Genomic DNA, 19,037 nt, shown 5'->3' on the forward strand with positions numbered 1-19,037 from the left:
GATGTGCTGACCCACAGACTGCTTTAACAGCTACGCTTGCGAGGGATGTTTATGTTCTTCACTTTTACTGCACGTTAAAAGAAGGCTTTCTTTAAAACATTAACTTGAGAGCTGCAAAATACATCACGGGAGTAGCAAGTGAAGGGATAAATTCTGTGTTATCTGATTCCTTTTACTGCTCAGAGGGGTTTTATTTTTCCCCTCTTTTCCTTGGCTTCAGTGCAAGGAGCAGGTTCCACCTCGTGAGGCGACCAGAGTCAAACTGATGTTTTATGAGTGGAAACAGTCCAAGGATGGTGGCTCATGCTCTTAACACCCTGACATCTCAACCTCTGAGAGCAGCAGTGGCATTGCTTCCAGTGGCTGCAGAACACCTTAAAAAGCAGCACAAACTGACAATGAAAATAAACTACAGTTGCAGCACTGTTGGAGTCTGGCAGCCCTTAACAAATACAGCAGTGTCTGGGTGTTAAAATACATAAATCTGTCATCATTACCAGGCTAAGGGGTCGTCATCCTAGTCACAAAATAAAAGAACTGTGCATAATCAGTAGGGCAGGGAGTTCAGAACAAAGTAGGCCTTTTACAAACTCTCAGCTGCTGATAGATGGATGTTTGCAAGGGACTTAATGTCTTTAACAGGGTACGTTCAAGAGGGAGCATAGGCTTCAGAACTCCTGGGATTAGTGCTTTTTTTTTTTTCCCTCTTCCTTTCCAAATTTATTGCCAATAGTGCATAATGTAAATATTCAGTTCTGACTATGAAACCCACGTTATGATAAAGTAAGAAGAAAGAAAGGGTTCTAGCACAATGTTATTACTCAACAAGCACAACACAATATGTTCCTTCTCTCATCAAACAAAAATAAATTGGATTTTAAAACAGGCTTCTACACCGATTGCCAGAAATTCTGTTGAGTGGGTTTTGTTTGGTTTAAACTTTCCTTTTCTTCATCTTTTTCTTAACATGGATGCCAAAGACAGCAGAGGGAAGGTAGAGAACTAGACCCTACAGGAACGTTAAATCCACCTCCTCAACAACCACACACCTTACTAGGCAGCATACCTACACGTACACATCAAGAAGCTGCACGTGAGCCATCAGTGCTGTATATGCACATTTACACATGAATAGGGAGTCTCCAAAATCAACATTCAAGCTACACCTTATAAACTAGCCCAGCCTGGTGCTTGTTCTTTCTGTAAGAAATACTATACACTGTGCCTTAATTTACAAGTGTGTCTCTTGTGCATTTCTGAGTTAACTGATATCAAAGGGACTAAAATTTGGCTAGAAAACACTAGCAGTGGTATTTATTGGGCAAACTGAGGACAGCAAAGGTGTATGATGGCCCTAGAGAATGAAGCACAGTGCTCTCTGGCAAAGTTCTTGTGGACACACTCTGTCTATGAAACTCAACCCAGATTCAGCAGTCCACTGAGTCCAGTGAGGCCATGCTAAGTCCTTCACTCCCAGTGTTTGGGAAGAAGAGGGATGGAACAGAGATGTCAAGGAAATTATCAGGGAAAGGAGAGGACAGTAGTACTCAAAGGAAAGTTAAGAGAAAGATCCTTACACTTGGGGAAGATGGTCATCTTGGATGGCTGGCAAGATGGTATCAGAAGTGCCAATGACCAGGTCTGCAATTAGCATGATGGCTTCTCATTGGGACACTGTATTTAAAAGACTCTTCACTGCTATTCTGCAGACACAGCATACCTTTGCTGATAATCTAGACCACCTTCTGCTTTCCACACACCATCTGCTTGGACCAGGGACTGCCTTGGCTTTACTCACAAGTGCAGCTATTTCTAAGCATTATAGATCCATAGATGTGGACAAATCAGCACACCAGCACTATACTGTCAACACAGGCTGAGATTCTGTATGGAGAACTGCAACAAAACCAACTGTGATTAATAGAGTCTGAGGCCAAAGATGTTTTTAGCCTCAGACATAGTGACGGGAAGAAACCCGACGTGTATGCCGCAAACTCCTTGGGCTCAGAGGCTAATTCTATTAATATCATTTAACAGAAGGAAGCCATAAATTGCTCAGATCAAACACGCTGTAACGTCAGCCTGCCTGCCATTGTGTATTGCCTTCATTCCCAAACAATCATCGTGCAGCAAACAGAGCTGCAGCTTGCTGTCTGCATGGGTGCAGCAGCAGCAGCTACCACCCAGCAGCATCTGCAGAGGATTGTGGCCTAAATGCATCCACATGGCCTGCACGCTTCCCATTGATGCTGGCTGCAGTTCTGGGCTGCCACAGTCTACCACAGGATGGAGTATGAGGGGAAATTATATATCCATACATACATGTATGAATTTCATGCTTACATCCATGGAAAAAAATCTTTTCATTTCCTTTAAATTGTGAACAGGTGTTGTCACCTTCTTAACTTGGCTTCTATGCTACAGCTTCACGAAGGGGAAAGAAAAAAAAATGTACCCAAAACAGTGAGGCTTTTGTTAGCCAGAACGTGATGTATTGATAAGCATGCTGTAAAGTTTGTTATAAAAATCAAATGAAACTAATGAAACTTAACAAAGGTCTTGTAAAAACTGTGGACATTATACAGCATTAGCACTGGGTTACACTCTAGAGCTAGTTGTGATATTTTCCAGCCTTTTCCACCCATTCATGAGGACCACTTGGTGCTACATTTTTGATCAGTCATTTTTAGGATGGTTACAGCTAATACTGGCCCTTACATCATCACCTCTTTATGGTGAAAGAGCTTTTCAAGAGCAAATTATTATGGGCTGTTGTGACATCAATCTAGTGTAACACTCATCAAAATGGCTAAAACTAGTGAAATTTGGTTTTCTATAGCAACCCAGAAATAGTCACCTTTTCATTTTGGGGTATTTCTCTCTTCTCTTTTCCTCTGCCAGGACAGTGGGCATTTTCCAGAAGTCAACATGCTACACCTCAGGACAGGGAGTTTCTTGGACTCTGAGCAGAATTCTCCAAACGAAGAAGAAATGAAAGCACCACTGAAATTCAGGGCATAAGATTACCTGATTGCTTTTAGATTTCTTTTCACATGCCTGTGCTGCCCCTGAGCAGTACTAAGTTTGGTCAGGGTGTGTGTCTTTATGCCTATGCTAATAAACACTCAGAAGGAAGAACCCTGGTTTGGGTGAGAGCATCATTAGTCAATTATGAGTCACTTCCAGTGGAAAAGGAGTTTCATTTACAAGTGACCTTTTTTTTAGCTAGGACTTTGCACCAAAACACAAAAATACTCATGTTACACATTGAGCATTTCATTGACTGCTCTAATCAGTGAGATCAGCTCATGCAGATTGACAGTTTCTTCCCACAGGCTGGCACACAGGACCCCCTCACTGGGCAACACCAGTAAGACAGACCTCACTACAAACTGAAGCCCCACCTGAATCTCCAGAAGGGTTACTGTGACCCAGTGACACAATACCACACGCTGACAAAAAGTCCTTGTGCAATGAGTGCAATTGCTGGGCCTTGAGTAGTAAACTAAGGCTCCCCTTTTCTGCTCAAAACAATCTGAGCTTTAATTAGCAACATAACCATTACTAAGCATCAGTGACTATGGCCAGACCCTCATCTGGTGTTAATCACGCTGAGTACGTGCAGTAGGCCACCAACGCAGACCCAGCTGCTGGACTGGGGCCTCCACAAATAAAGCATAAGAACTTTGTTACTGTTTATTGTCACAAGAAATTCTTCATTTCCATGTAACAACTGACTAATCATCATTAGTCACGATTATACGCCCTGTGATTGTGTTAATGGTCTCACGTTGGATGGACAGCCTTTCACACGTTGGGCTGAAGACGGATTGCTAACTCCATGCCATGACCACAGCACAGGCTCCACCACCTTGTTCTCAAATGCAAATACTGCACCTTTTTCCCTTTGTTTTTGGGTGATTTTTTTCTTTTTTTTTTTTTTTTAAGTGCTGACTCATTTCAGCTTTTGCTCAGCATTAGCAGTCCCTTAGTGCACACATTGCTGACTCAACAGATTCACCTCTTGCTGAGCACATCTCTCTCTGGTCCCCAGGGTTTATTAAGAGGCCAAACCCCAAACATTAATTAATTTGTCATGCTTTTCCGAGATGGCCAGTGGCACCTGACTCTGGGCTACAAATGCTTTCTCAGCTTTTGCACTACAAATGAGTTCTGAGACATGGATTGATGACTTCATTGGAGAACTGTAATGCAAACCATATTTTACTGCACTTGATTTTTCTTTTCACACAGTATTTTTTATTACTATGAGCAGAAAAAAAAACAACAACAAAAGGAAAAAAAAACCAACCACATTAGAATAAATATCCATTCAGATATTGCCATGATTTTTTTCACAGATGCCTGTTATCAAAGAGACCTGTCTTTGGACAAGCTGTGAAAAAAACTCAAAACATAAAACAGCAGCTGGCTCAGCAGGAAAAAGCTACTTTGAAGATAAATCATCAGATGTCAGGGAAGATTCTCAACGCAATCAATTGCAGCAGTCAGACAGCAGACATTTAATAGGAAATTTGATTTGTTTGAAAATGAAACATAGCTCAACTCCTGAACAGCTCATCAGAGGTTTAGGACAAGCTGTACTCTTCCTCCTGCTCTCTACATCAAGATCTTAATACTCCACAATCCAAATAGGGTCAAGCGATTTGGTCACTCCAAGGGCCGGGCACCAAAGAGGCGTATGAACTGCGCAGATGATGAATTCTTCAACAAAACCTTCCTCTAAATAAACCCAAAGAAGGGTAAAAAACCAGTTGCAAGCAGGCAGAGCCTCTTCCAGCAAGAAAGAGAAACACTGGAACAGCTGTTCCTTGGACTAAATGTTGGTCTTTTACGTGCTGAGTGCACCCAAACAAGATGTGTCTCTAGCAGTTTACAAACTCCAAGGGAAGCAGTGCAGAGACAATCCCCAGCACTGCTGCTGTTGCTGTTTCCTTTTCCTTTGCTACAGAAGGTAACAAGAAACATGCATGCAGATGCAAAAACAGAGGCAGTTTGGTGTTTCATCACTTGGTTGAGCAACTGATGCAAGATGAAGTATTTACTGGCAGCACCTGTAGCAACAGCCCTGCATTTTGCAATGCTGGCACACCTTGCAGAAGTTAGCCCAGAACAGTTCTGCAAGTCAAAAGCCCTCTGTGTTGTGTATCAATGAAAGAGGTCATTGTGCTACAGCATCAATATTTCCTAACACTCCCTCTACAGCTGTTTCCAAACACAGAAGGTCCAGGCTTCTGGAACAAGTTTATACTGTTTGTTATTGCAGAGAGAGATGGAAATGGAGGCTGTCCAGCACTTCCTTGTTAGAAGACTTTGGGGTTGGTTGCTTGCAAATCAGGCAAATCTCACCTATTTGGGTGAAGATTTCCCAGGGAAGGCCTAATGGCTGGAGCATGCAATAGCTCCCTATGTGCAACCTCACAGTTTCTTCAAGCTGGCCCCAGCTTGATGAAGATTTCAGTTACACCATCATATGCACACAAGGTGGACAGCTATTCAACATTTTGTTTCTCACTCTCTGTCTTCCTTTTAGAGCACATGGGCAAGGAAGTTTTACTCTGCAGTAAAATAGCACGTTTCAACCTAGCATCTAAAACCAAAAGAAAAAATTACTTTTCACACCTGTAGATTATACATCAGCTCTTCAGAATTGATTCAGCTGGGAATAAAACCTTAAAGATAATATTTTCCTGGGCATCATTGTACAAATAACTTTTTGGGAAGGTACAGCACAATTGTTTTGATGAGCTACAGCTAATTCTCCACAATAAGGAACCATTCCATTTAATAACTGCAATGTTGATTTAATACTGATTAAAGAGAAGTTCCTCTTCCAGCATTTATAAATCTGTCTGCAGTGTAATTGGCATCCCAAATCTTGTGGTAAGCCACAAAAACTATTAAGGCTGGCTAGGAGAGGAAATTGTAATTTTGACTTATATTGGTTATCTGCTTTTACTGGCTTACGTTTCACTCAGGGGTGTATTAGAGCAGGATTCTTTGGGATCTTTGGGATCCAGGCCCTCCAGTCTGAAAAGATGGGGAAGTAAGCAGGGCAGAAACCAATTGCTACCATCTGGGTTGGCAAAACCTTTGTCTGAGAAGGAAGATCAAAAACCTAGAATATGAGAAGACTCCCTTTCCAACACAGCGGCAGGAAGATGCTAAATTAGGAAGAACAGACTGTAGCAAGTGTTATGAAGCAGGAATGGTCTTTTAGGGTGAGATTTAAGAGGTTTAGACTCAACTCCGAGCCACAGCTCATATTTTATGTGGTCTTGGACTAACCACCTGGTCTCTCTTCGCCTTTGTTGCCATCTGTAAAATCCCATTAATCCACACTTGCAGGCTGAGCTCCGTTTGTCTGCAGACGTGTAGGGGCAGATCTGTGCTTGCTCTGCTCATGCACCAGGGTGGCTGGCGCAAGCAAGATCCATCATGAAAGCCACTAAGTGACATTCAGAGAGGTTCATACCAAAATTATTACAACTCACAGACACAAGGAAGCTCACCTCTGCCATGTCTGCTGGAACCCACTGGTGCTGAAGAATTCACTGCCCTTTTTAGTCCTTTATACAACGTCACAGATTTTTGTTGGTCCTCTATACTGTACTGGAATGCAGAGACTCAGCAGAATTCAGATTAGTAAGAGTTAGAGAGCACTGAATGCAGGGAGAGAGATTCAAGGCTGCTAAATGTTAGTTTCAGTTCTCTGTAGGGTCTTGGATAAACAATCACCATATCCTGCTGCAGTGTACACAGTGTACACAGTACAGCACAAGGGTGACAGGTCCTCACTTGCCAGAGGTATGGGAGGTCTCACTTAAAGGATATATATATAGCATTACTCCAAAACCTTTCAATAAGCTACTGTATCAATTCCAGATATTCCTGCTTCAATTCCCAGAATGTATTCATGTCAAAATGAATTTTTCTTTCAAGTCACAACATTTAATGAATCATTTAAATGCTGCTCTAGATTTAACATCTTAACCACCTTGCCCAGGTCTGATACCTGCATGTTTTTTGGCATCAGCAGCAAAGCTGGAATAAGAGGGCTTTTTCTCTTTTGAAGGAGTGGAGAAATAAAGGCCATATGGTTCAAAAAGCTACTCTCTCTTATGCATTTTATGATTTCCCAAGCACAAACAAAACAGCTCCAACAGTTTGATCTTCATCCTCAAAACTGACGTGCAGTTGGTTTTAAACCACTGCCTCCTACTGAAAAATCAGCAAAGGATTGATTTGCTCTCAACCAAAAGCATTTTCACCAAGATGAACAGAAGCACCTGGCCAACACATTAAATGTCTGGGTCCTTTGAAAAGAGGAAGTCAGTGACATCTTGCGTTTATTTGCAGACCTTGGCAAATAAGACACTGGGGGAACATTCATTTTCAGGGGAAAATTGTCATAGTGATAAACAATTGCTTTGAAATGAACACATCTGTATTACTGGAGACAGTGACCATCAAAAAGGTCTGAACAACAACAATGCACAAGGCCACACTATGAGAAAAGGAAGGAAGGCACAAAGAGTGCAACAAGCACTGGTTTTAGCCAGCATTACAACAAGGGTACGTGGAGATGAACAGTAACTCAGGCCATACATCTGCCACGCATTTAGTTACTCTTTTCTTGGCACTTGGTGATCAATATTTGTTTGCATAGGGCTCAGTCTCACACCCACAGAGGCCAGTGGGAGCTTGCCATTTCCTTATATAGCAGCCTGACAAGGCTCTAAACAAGTAGTGTTTGTGGCCATGGCTTTTCACCACCAAATATAATGAACACTGTTCTTCTTAACACAGTTAAACTTGATAATCCAATTTCCCTGAGCAACTCAAATGGATTTTTTGCTTCAGTCTTTCCTGAATTCTAGTTCAACTTTTGCCCTGTGTCTTCTGGTTTTCCCTTTCATTCATTTATGTTGTGCTACCAGGAATAGTCAGAGCCTTCCTTGACTCAGAGATGCCTCAATGTCTCTTTGTCTTGGAATAGTGGGAGGTGTCTTGGGCCCTGAGCTTTGTAGAAGATACTGGATGTCGCAGAAGATAAAAGATCTCAGCAACCTCCATACACATCAAAAGAGCAAGCAGGTCTGAAGCAGGTTCCTACCAGCATTCCTTTCTCCACACCAGTCTGGAAAGCATATCCAAAAGAAGTCTGTATAGACATGACTCTTTATTTTCACTTCAGCCCTATTTGCTCAGTGTAGCCAAGATAGATGAATGCGGATAGGAAAGAGGTGAAGAAGGAAAATCAAATTCACAAACTGTGGAAACACTAAGACGGCTGTGGTGGCCCCATCCCACTGATGCTGCAGGAGTCATATTGCAAGAGTGTTTCCCTCACCTAAGCATCTCTTTCCTGATAAGACATCTGCATTCTGGCCTCTCTCCCATACTGGTTCTGCAGCAAAGAGCATTCTCCAAGAGTCACCCTGTTATCGGGTGATAATCCTCCACCAAGCAGCACCAAGTGTTTGCTACGTGCTCTGAGTTTGCAGCAGCCTTCCTGCTGTAAAGAGGAAGAAGAGGAAACAGAACAAAAACAGGCCAAGTGCCAACCAGCAGCAGCTGGAAACTGCCCTCAACTCTGTACTCACTTCTACTGACTGAGAGAAATAGAACTTTGCAGACAAGATATCTGGGGTGCTGATCAGGCAATAGAGTGAGCAAGGTATCTGATCTCACCTCCTGCTTTGTAACCCTCCCCTCTGCTCCCTCAGCATCCTCCAGCATGTTTAATTTCAGCCAGCTCTTTCCTTTCTCACAGACAAGGACCAATGAGCATACATCTGTGGCAGGCATAGCAGAGGAATCTCTGATTATCTAGAGAAGTGTCTTTGGGGACCTTCAGGAATGCTCAGTCCAGGAACTGACCCCAAAATCCCACTGCCAAGCCAAGAAAGCCCTTGAAGCTGGTCCAAAGCACTGCCAGCAAACTCATGGTCACCAAGACAGCATCTGAAGCTTTTTTTAATCCTGTCTCCACCAAGGGGATTTCTCAGGAACTGAGCATCTCTGGGTCATATGCTAGCTCTGAGCTTCTAAATATTATGAGTCCTGAAGACACGATGCTTTGCAGAAGCTCAGTACCTGAATCCTGCAGTTCTGTGTTTTCATATGGGTGCCTTAACATTTGTTTTCAGAACTGCCCTGATCCAACAACAAACAAAGATCAGTGTGACCTCTCCTTATCACACAGCCCTTCCTGTGTGGAATTCATTGTGATCTGGACCCTAGTAACTATTGCATCATTTCTGTTTATTTGTAACCTTTGGCACTGTGTAATCTTATCTGCCTGCAGCCGGCTGCAGCAGAAGATGTGCAGCAACCCAGCCAGCTCTGGCAATCCTCAAACACTGGAAAGGGCCAGTTCAGAGTGGAGGTCAGTAAATGATTAGCAAAGCAAACCTGCAATCGCTTGACAGCCACACAGCAATCAGCTCTCTCTCCCCTCCCTCAGGCAGGTGAGGCCTGGCTTTTCTCCAGCTCTACTCACCAATCACGATGAGGGTGTAGTTCACGTTGGTGCTGCCAAAGCCATTGGTGGCTTTGCAAATGTAGGTTCCTGCATCTTCACTTTCCACCTCCTTGATTTTGAGCCCTTGCTGAAGAATTCGGAACCTGGTCCAGCCACTGTGGATGGTGCGTCCATCCTTCATCCACATGGTGAGAGGTGGGGGGTCACCCTCAACTGGGCACAGGAGCTTGATGGTCCTCCCTAGCCTCACTGACTGACGGTGAATCACTTTATCAGCAATCCGGGGGGGGCCTAGTAAAGGAGAAAGGAGGAGCTGTGATTACTTCTGCTGGTGAGACAGCATGGATCTACAGATCAGTCATGAAACAGGCCATGGACCAGCGAGTGACTGAAGATACAGCTTCCCAAAAATCCTGTACAGCCAAGGCTAAAAACGCAGGCAGTTACAGACAGATACAACAACAGAGATACTGGCTTTCTGCAACGCTGGAAGCTGTAACCTTGTCAGCAGCAGCAGCTCATCCTAACCCACCAAGGAGGCCTGGTTCTAAGTGTCATTCTCTTTTCCAAAGCACCTCCATTTTCTTATAGCAAGAAGGATTCCAATGTACAAACTGTCCAGCTGTATTTAGTGAAGCAACTGGAGTTGTTTTAAACTTAACACTTATCCTGAAGACAAAATTAGTAACAGCACTGCTACTTAAAAAAACCACTGCCCACCCCCTAAATGTTAGAATCCTTTCATGCTGTATGTACAGTAATTCTCTTTAATAGCCACCAGATGGGCTTTATCTGAGATGCAAAAGCCTGCAGTTTTTGGATATAAAGCATTCATTGGGTAGTGCTTCACTAAAAGATGCTGCACAGCATGACATGTTAACTTTGATTATAGTACAAGAGGGTATTTTTATAAATTGCCTCAGCAGCCCTGTCAGTTTACCCTGACTGACAAATATTTGTTCTTTGTAAACAGTGATAATTTCAGGGAAAACAGAGTTTCCCTGTATGCCTCATGGCAACAGGATGCACTTGGACAGGCCAACACAAAAAAAAAAAAAAAAAAAAAAAAAAAAAAAAAAAAAAAGACTTCATTAAGACTCCTATAGTGGGAATGGTCCAAGAGATGAATCCAAACTGGAATTTCTCCTCAAGGCTCTGCGAAGTTGAAGCAGAGTCTTTTTCCTGCATCTGCTTTTTCTGCCTTGCACAAGTTCCACATACAAACTGCAACAGCAATACTTTTCCCAGAACAGTCTATTAATGGGTGTGATAATAAGTGCCCTGCTCTTGCATAAGGACAAAATGTTTTGCTAAGGATTGCTAATGTTGAGTTGCACCCAAAACCCACAAGATGTTTGTGGGATTTGGAACTGTTCCCTCATACTTTATTCCTGTTGCTAGTGTTTTGCAGGATTGGACCCACTTGGGATAAGCTACAGAGCTCATATTTGCACTTCCTCATGACTAATTCCTATTATTCCAATGTCTGCCTGAAATTTCCCCAGCATGACTAAGGCAGCACATCCAGCCCAGCTCAGGAATGACCACAGAGCTGCTGTAGCAGTTACTCCTGCTGAATCGCACCCATGAATTCTGCAGCTTTGCTGGTGGGCCAACCTGCTGAGAAAAGAGCCATCAACTAACTTGAAACTCATTCATTAGTTTAACTAAGAGCCTGGCTAAATCAATAGGTCTTAGACACAGCTTCTGATGAACTACTGAAGACCCAAAGTGGGAATCTTGAGAGCACTCGTTCTGATGAAGTCAGTGCCTGGCAAACACCCATTGCTGCACACCTTCTGCAGGCTCCTGTGGGACAGCATGCCAGAGATGCTGGAGCCCTCCCATAGTCCAAGTGATCTGGCAAAACACTGTTAGAAATCCTTCCTATCCAGGTCTTTCTCAGCACTGCAAACCACATTGTTAATGTTCTTCATCTTGGGAGATCTCCAACCAGCTTTGTGGATAGAGAGATGATCCAAAGATGCTGACCTGACACAAGTCATGTTGCTGAATCTTGTATAAAAGAAGGGGTTGTGTGTGTTGGCTTTAGTAAAGTAGAATTCCCCAATACCAAATGATGATTCGGCCTCAAATTCTGCTACATTCCCCTACGTGGTGCAGCATCTCACTCAGTACAAAGGAGCAGAAATTTCTACATGAGCCCACAGCCTTGCTGAAATTCTGGGCTGGCTCTTGGATAGGTGCTCCTTGACCTAGAGCTCTACGAAACCAGGTCAAACTTTAAAGTAGCTTCATTGCAATCTATTTGTGAGCCAGGGTACTACCCCATGCATATTCAAATAGCAAAACCAGATCTAAAATTAGCACTAGGGAAAGTGCTTGGCGCAGGGCAAGCAGGGACAGGGCTTGTAAACCTGCTGTAGCTCCTTCAAAATCCCTTTCCTTCCGACATTCAGGTTGACTCCTGATGAATTTGGAGACCTAGAGGAATCAGATAGTTTCCCAATCATGTCATGTGCCTCGTTGGGGCAGGCTGCACAAGCCTCTCTCCTGATGGCACCAGAGTTGCCTCTGGATCTGTCACATGTGTGGGTCAGCAGTAAGCTTGGTCCTCCTAAATGCTATTTTTCCTTTGATTGACCTTTCGTTCTGAGGAACTGCTGGATCACTGTCACAAGATCTATTTGCAGACCTTTGTGACATTTAGAGCCTTTCTGCCTGAAAAGAAAAACACTCCACAGCTCCTTGTTAGCCCCTCCAGAGACTTTCTCAGGATGAGGAATATGAATTTCCCACTACCACCACTCTTTTTCTTGCTGTGAATTTTGTCAGATACAGCTGCATGAGCTTCTCAATAAGGAACAGCTCCAAGACAGAGATGCTAAAACCTTGCTCCTCTTCATTTGGTCCTGTAAATACTCCCATTTTATTACTTATCATCTTTAAATTAATGACTTTCCAGCAGTACTTTCTATCGGCAATCAGTGCTTCTGCATATACTGGAGGCTTCAGAGGGCCTGGCAAGCCAACGACAGCTGGACCTCCTCTAAGATGGCTACAGCAAGAATAAAATGTTGGGATCATCAGGGTTCCCTTCCTCTCTTTCTAATGTACATGCTCTGGGCTCTAGTTCACTGCATATCTGTACAGCCCTGCCTTGGGACTGCAACACTGACAGATGAATGCTTTTCAAGTCAAGATCCACTCTGGCGCACCTCAGCACTCTGTGCTGCCAGTATTTGGAGGGGAGGCAGTGCAGAAGGGGAAGAATGTTTTGCTGAAAGGCTTTTCTCCAGCCTCCCCTGGGTGCTGACACAGAGCTACCTTGCACAATGTACTGTGGAAATCCCACACTATCCAGATAAAAACTTAGTCCTTCACTGAATCCATACATTGAGCTGCCCAGAACCATGCAGGTTCCTCTGGAGTTCAATTTACAAGGCTTCCTTGTGGCACCCCCAATTTATGAACAGAGCAAGAAGATGTAGTAAAAAGACGCTGGGCATTCAAATCTCTCATGTGCACCACTGGTACTGGAGGGAGTTCCTGACCTTGCAGACCTGGCCCATACTGTGCCAGAGGGTTGGCCATGAGAGCAGAGTGCCCGACAGCTGCCAGTGCCCCCCAGGCATTGATTTGGGGGTGTCCCTCAGAGGCTGCTCCCTCTGAGTGTGGTGGTGCAGAAGAGCCCAGGGCACGCCCCGCAGCCCAGCAGCTGCTTCCAGAGGCAAAATCCCAGGAAAGCACCTGCTGCTTCCAGCAAGGTACCAACAGACTGAAGTCTGGCTGCTGCTGACTCCCCATTCCCTGTGGGCTGCTGCCCTGTGCTTTAACGCAGCATTACAAAGCAGTTGGAAGTTACTCCTTCAGCAGCCAGCACCAGAATTTCGCCCCCTGCCCCAGACTCTGGCTTTGTGTTGTATGTGAGCGGAAATCACCTGAAGTATTTTGAGACTAATAGCCTATGGTTGCTTGCTCTTGCCTGGTTTGTAGGGCAACACCACAAGAACTCAATAACCACACCATAAAGGATTGTTCCAAAACCTGAAATCAGTTTGTTACATCAGATTGTTACAACTGCTAATTCCTAGATCTAGCAACACCAATTCTTTAATGTCAATATACACTCCCTTTCTGGCTAGGAGGGGTATCCTGTGAATCGCCACGTGCCTGCAGCCAAGGGCCAGTGCTCCAGACTGATCATTAGGCAGTAATTCTTGAAAAAGATCAGCCTTTGAAAGTGCTGAGAATATGCAACCTGTGATGCTCCTGGAAGACAGAGATGACTTCCTGCAACATTTCACTATAAGATGTGAGAAGGGGCCAAAAGCAAGGTAAGATATTCAATCAAAATTGCTGACAGATTTTTTACACATTTTTATAGTCAGGAAGGGAGGGGGGATTTCTTGCCTCCTCTCTTGCAATTTACCATTAGGCAAAAGCAGCTCTCTATGCCCACAGGGCACCACTGAGGAACATGCTCTTAAGCTACTCCAGGCTGGAAATGGTGTAGCTCACTTCACAGCCTGTGCAAACAGAAGGAGCTATTACAATAAGCCCTGCCTAGACCCAAACCTCAGAGAAGAGGCACGTTTTCTTCAGTTCCTCTTGTCAATCCAATAGTCTGAGAGAATCATTTCACAGTATTTGGGCTGGGGGGGAAGGGTGGGGTTTGACATCCATGGATGTGACTTGGGAAGAAGTGACAAGAATGCAGCTGCCTCCCCTCGTGTCTGGCTGTTATTCTTTCTCCAAATACAACCTAAATATAACTTTGCCCCATAACATTCAGATCATTTTAGTTACTAGAAGGGATCATGCCTGAAGTTCCAAGGGTCAGCGTGCAAGCAGGCTTAAAATACAGTTCAAACAATCCAGACCCTATACTTTCCACCAAGCTGTTTTCTCGCCTGTAGTTTCCCCATCTGCAAATACATGTAAGTACACCCAGAAAGAAACCAACAATCCCAGACAGATGCCAAGTTTTCTGTTCAAGATCATGTAAACCCAGTCAAACATTAAGAAGGAAATGCCACGATCACCTCATTTGTTTTAAATATGTCTGCTCATATACATGCAGACAAGTGTGCCGATTCATTTGCCTCATTTACGAATACAAGCAACTGGAATTTCCATTCTGTTCCATTAGACAGAAGACAAACCCCACACCTGTCTCACTGAACAGCTGGGCAATTTTCATCCACCATCCTATGCCACAGAAAAGCCCCACTTGCTTCTCTGCTGCTGACACTGCTTTACCAGCATTCCTGCTCTGCCCTACAGTGCCTTGGGAAGGCTGGTGGTTGGCATTTCTTGGCAAAGGGAGTTGTGTAAAGCCCACAAACACCTCCCTGCTTTAGCTATTTCCGGGAAGCAGCAAAAACAACTTCTAGAAGTGACTTTAAGACACAACACTGAATAGCCTGGAGCTTCCTGTCCATATTTCTCACAGTCAAAAAACACACACATGTAATTATATTTTCCTGGACTGCACTGCAAAGTTCATGCACTCATTCAACTCATGCATGTAGTAAACATGATTTACAGCTCTGTGAGAAAGCCCTCTAGATATATGGTGTTTTGATAGTGACTCGAACCTAGCACTATAATTTAGTAACACCTAGCAGTGAAAGTTAAATCATTTCCCACTCCGCATTCCTAACTTTCCATGAACCCCTTTTACTGCTAACCTGGGGAGGAGATACTGCTTCCACAATTGTTTGGGCTTAGCCTTGTTACTCCTTCAACTAAGCTGCAAACTAATGTCAAACTTCACATATGGTGAACACACCAGCACTGACCCGCATCCTATGAGACCATTTGCCATGCTACAGTTCAAAGTGAACTTTATTAACACATTAGACATAATTACAAAGAGGAAATTCCAAGGAAGGTCAACCAACCTGGACAGTTTCTTGGAATGGAAAGTAATTTACGATATCCACATACTGTATTGTAAAGTTAATACAGAAGTTAAATAAGTTTTAAGAGCCCCATGGGTTATGTATATTTTATTCTTTAATACCAAACACACTCACTTTCCATGGAGATAAGATTTCTTTTGAAGTGCTGTGTTAGTAAATTAAGAAGGTCATTTACCATGAAGTACACAAAAAAAGCATCAATGCATGCACCATCAGGGACTGGGGTACCACAGATGATGTGTGTCCTACGAGAAGAATACAGCCAAGCAGAGAAATCTTACATGGTGACAGTGAGATGAAGGATCTGGACAACAGCTGCTAACCAAACCACTCATTTGGTGTGAAGAACAATTTCCAACACCAACACTTGAGGCAACGTTTGGCCTTCACCACACTCATCACTGTAAAACCTGATTTTCCAAAGTCCTTATTGCAAGCGTGGTTTTCATCCAAGTTGATTTCTTTCACCTCTCCCATACTCCAGAATGAGCATGGATGGCCAGAGAGGACCATCTAAAAGCCATGGTTTTGACTTGCATCTAGAGCTGGCTAGGTTGGGATATCCATTGCTAGAAAGTTGGGCTGGCCAAGTCATGCTACAGCAGGAGTTTAACCCCTTCCATGATAGTTCAACCTTCTCTGCAAGACTGACTTGAGGATTACACTCACTCGCCACACATCATTATGACCATTATTTGCATTGACACTGGAGATGCAATGGTGGATCTGTGGACAGAGACTTTGCTGTGCTGTGAGCTGGGCAAACACCTACAGAGGAGCAAACCCCACAGGATAGGTCTTAAAAAGTAACAAGGGTTTCCATTACCATGAGTAGGTGTTCTTGCAAGAGAGGAACTGTTGGCTTTCTGCACAGTGGGAAGCCATTACACTGTGAGCAGGACTGATAAAAATGCTTTTTGACAGAGATTAAAGGATGAATATTTTGCCCACATGTACTATTAACTATTGGAATAAGCAGTTCAAAAGAGTGGTGAAACCACCATCTTTTAGTCTGTTCAAACCAAAACAGTTTGCATACCCAAAAGGTGTGCATTAGTCAAGCAAAGTAGGGGTCAGCAGAGGGGTAAACTGGGCTGAATGCTCGCTAGGTGACACAAGGAGATCAGATTAGATGAGCTAATGGGTCCTTCCTGGCTTGAAAACATAGGCATCCACAGACAAAAACAATGCTTATCAAAACCAATCAAAAGATTAAAGAAAAAAACAACAATATCTCTGTAGAACAAAGCCTCTCAGAGAGGCACAGGAAAACACCACTGGTGTTTGATGACCAGCCCTGATGAATGGTCAGGCTTGGTTTTGGGAACAGCAGGAGCAAGCTCTAGGCTTGGGTTGCACAGCTGAACCAAACAACCTGATGGAGAAAACCTCTTTGTGGATGCATTTTGCAGCAAAGGAAGTGACATCCTTCCTTTCTCCCCTACCTCAGTGGTAGGAGCTGCTTTCCTTATGACATGAGTATCTACTGATAGCACAGGAAGTGCTTGTCATATTCTTACACGAGTAATAACTAACCCTGAAGGATTAGTTGGTTATATTGGCTGAAGGCTGCCAATAATTTTTCTACTCCAAATGTTCCAAAAATAAGAAAATGCGAATATTTGGGAATATGTTGCATTTATTAAGTGCCCTGCATACATACTTCACTGAGATTTAATAAAATAGTTACTGTCTGTTAAACAATTGGCACTTGATTTTGTATAGACTTATTGCAGCTCGACATAAATAGATGAGATATGTATCTTTGACATGGTTTTTAAATCCTTTGAACATATGTTTTCAATAATCAGTTGGTATTAATTTAACATGAAATTACCCATTACCCATGAAATTGAATGTCACCCATTCACATTTAATTTCAAGTGTTGCTGAATATTTTTTCAGCAGCAAGAACAGTAACTTTATATCCTTTAGGTTCTGAGGTAGCAAATGCAGAGGAGAGTTAGGATTACTTCAAATTGCTTTTGAAGAAACAGACTCTGTATGCTAGAAGCTTTCTTTCCTAGCGTGGAAGAGAAGCTATTATTTATTGTTTTTTAAGTGCTGCCAGGGGGATTAGTGTGGGCCAAAAGAGAGGACTAATATTTCTACTCTAACCCAAAATTTATACTCATGGGGCAGTTCAGGTATGCAGCTCACTGGATAACCAGAAGGCTTTTCTTAGAGAAGAGATAAGCACAACACGCTCTTACCATCTTCATTCCCATTCAAGAAGGCAAGACCACCTGAGAAATTGCATTCCTAATTTGCTTTTTCAAAATAAATGGCATTAAATCATGTTTTCAAGGTTCTGAAATTAAAAAGACACTTCTGGGTTTTGGTTTCGTTCGGTTTTTTGCCTCCTGATTCCAGGAAGGACAAATTGTCTAATTCTGGAAGAAAGCTAGAAATCCTCTGGTTTGAAAGAGGCAGGAGGATTCAGAACCTAACTGCAAAAAATCTTGCCCCACAGCCTCAGCCTGCTCTTGTCAAACCTAACCCAAATCCTCAACATCTCCACCACAAGTCAGACTGGGACCATTGCTGCCAACAGAAGGTATTTGTTTGCTTACCATAATCTCTGGGAAACAATACAGTCAGGCAGACCTGAATTAGCTTCTGGGGTTAATCTACCCTAATTTTAACATCAGTACTATTGTACTCTGCCCTTCCAATTACTTCCCAACCATGTCAATCCTGGTTCACAAGCCCAGTGGATTTCCTAGCTAAATCACCCACCAGCTCCAAGACTTTCAGCTGAACAAACCAGACATTCTGCAAATCACAGTTTAAATCACTTGTTTTGTGGCAAAACTCCCCTTTGACCCTCCAGTTGCAATCATGCTCCAAAATCCAAGGCTTCAGACTCCTGAGCCAATTTGTCCCCATTTTTGTCCCCTTCTGTGTTCCTCTTGCCTATGAGCAGCATTGACACCTAAGCAGTTCATTTGAAAAGCTCCTATAAAACGGGATGCCCACGTTTGCATTTGGTGACAGATTCCCCTTGAACTTTGGCAGTCAATATTTAACCCAGGCTAAGCACAGGACAAGGTTTAATAAGTAATGAGACATTTCCCTCCCAGACAGGGGTTTGTGTGAGGACTGCAGAAGCAGGAAATTTAAAGTGTCATTGTTTGTGTCTGCAGGGAAACAGAAACCACAGCATTTGATGCCATGCCATATTCTGGAATCATGTGAATGAAGACCTCTAAGTTGTTGGTTTGTGTTCCTGTTAGTCCACAGCAGCAAGTCTTCAGCCATACACTCACACAGCAGGCTTTTCCATTAGCACCCAAGAACTTGGTTTTCCTCAAAATATTCTTTAACATCTTCAAAAAGTTTCTCTCTAAGGGATGAAACTGGAGAAGACTTTAAACTGTTCTGTCCAATGCTGGTTCCTACTGGCCTTTCCCAAGACCCAGGTTGGAAAAAACGTGATTAGGGCATTAAGGGCTCAGAACACAAAAATTTTGAACACTCACTGCTGAACAAGAGACATTGCCACAATTTCCAGAAGCCTTTTGCTGCTGGGAAATCAGTGGCACTGCTCTATGTGGCAAGGCTGCCCTCAGCCCTTTCTTTGCTCTGCCCACGTCACTGGGGGCTTCTAAGTTTGGTTACCACAAAAATGTGGTAACAAC

General features: G+C 43.3%; 1 protein-coding gene across 2 annotated transcripts in view; it reads right to left on the reverse strand.

Annotated features, from left to right (window-relative positions):
• The window catches only part of FGFRL1 (fibroblast growth factor receptor like 1), a 151,296-nt gene that overhangs the window by 63,343 nt on the left and 68,916 nt on the right, over positions 1–19,037 (reverse strand). For both annotated transcript variants that reach the window (XM_054391657.1, XM_054391658.1), the window contains exon 3: positions 9,527–9,799. In XM_054391657.1, the coding sequence (XP_054247632.1) occupies positions 9,527–9,799 (273 nt within the window). The remainder of the gene's footprint in view (positions 1–9,526; positions 9,800–19,037) is intronic.

Source organism: Indicator indicator, chromosome 23 (genome assembly GCF_027791375.1).
Source record: "Indicator indicator isolate 239-I01 chromosome 23, UM_Iind_1.1, whole genome shotgun sequence".
NCBI lineage: Eukaryota > Metazoa > Chordata > Aves > Piciformes > Indicatoridae > Indicator > Indicator indicator.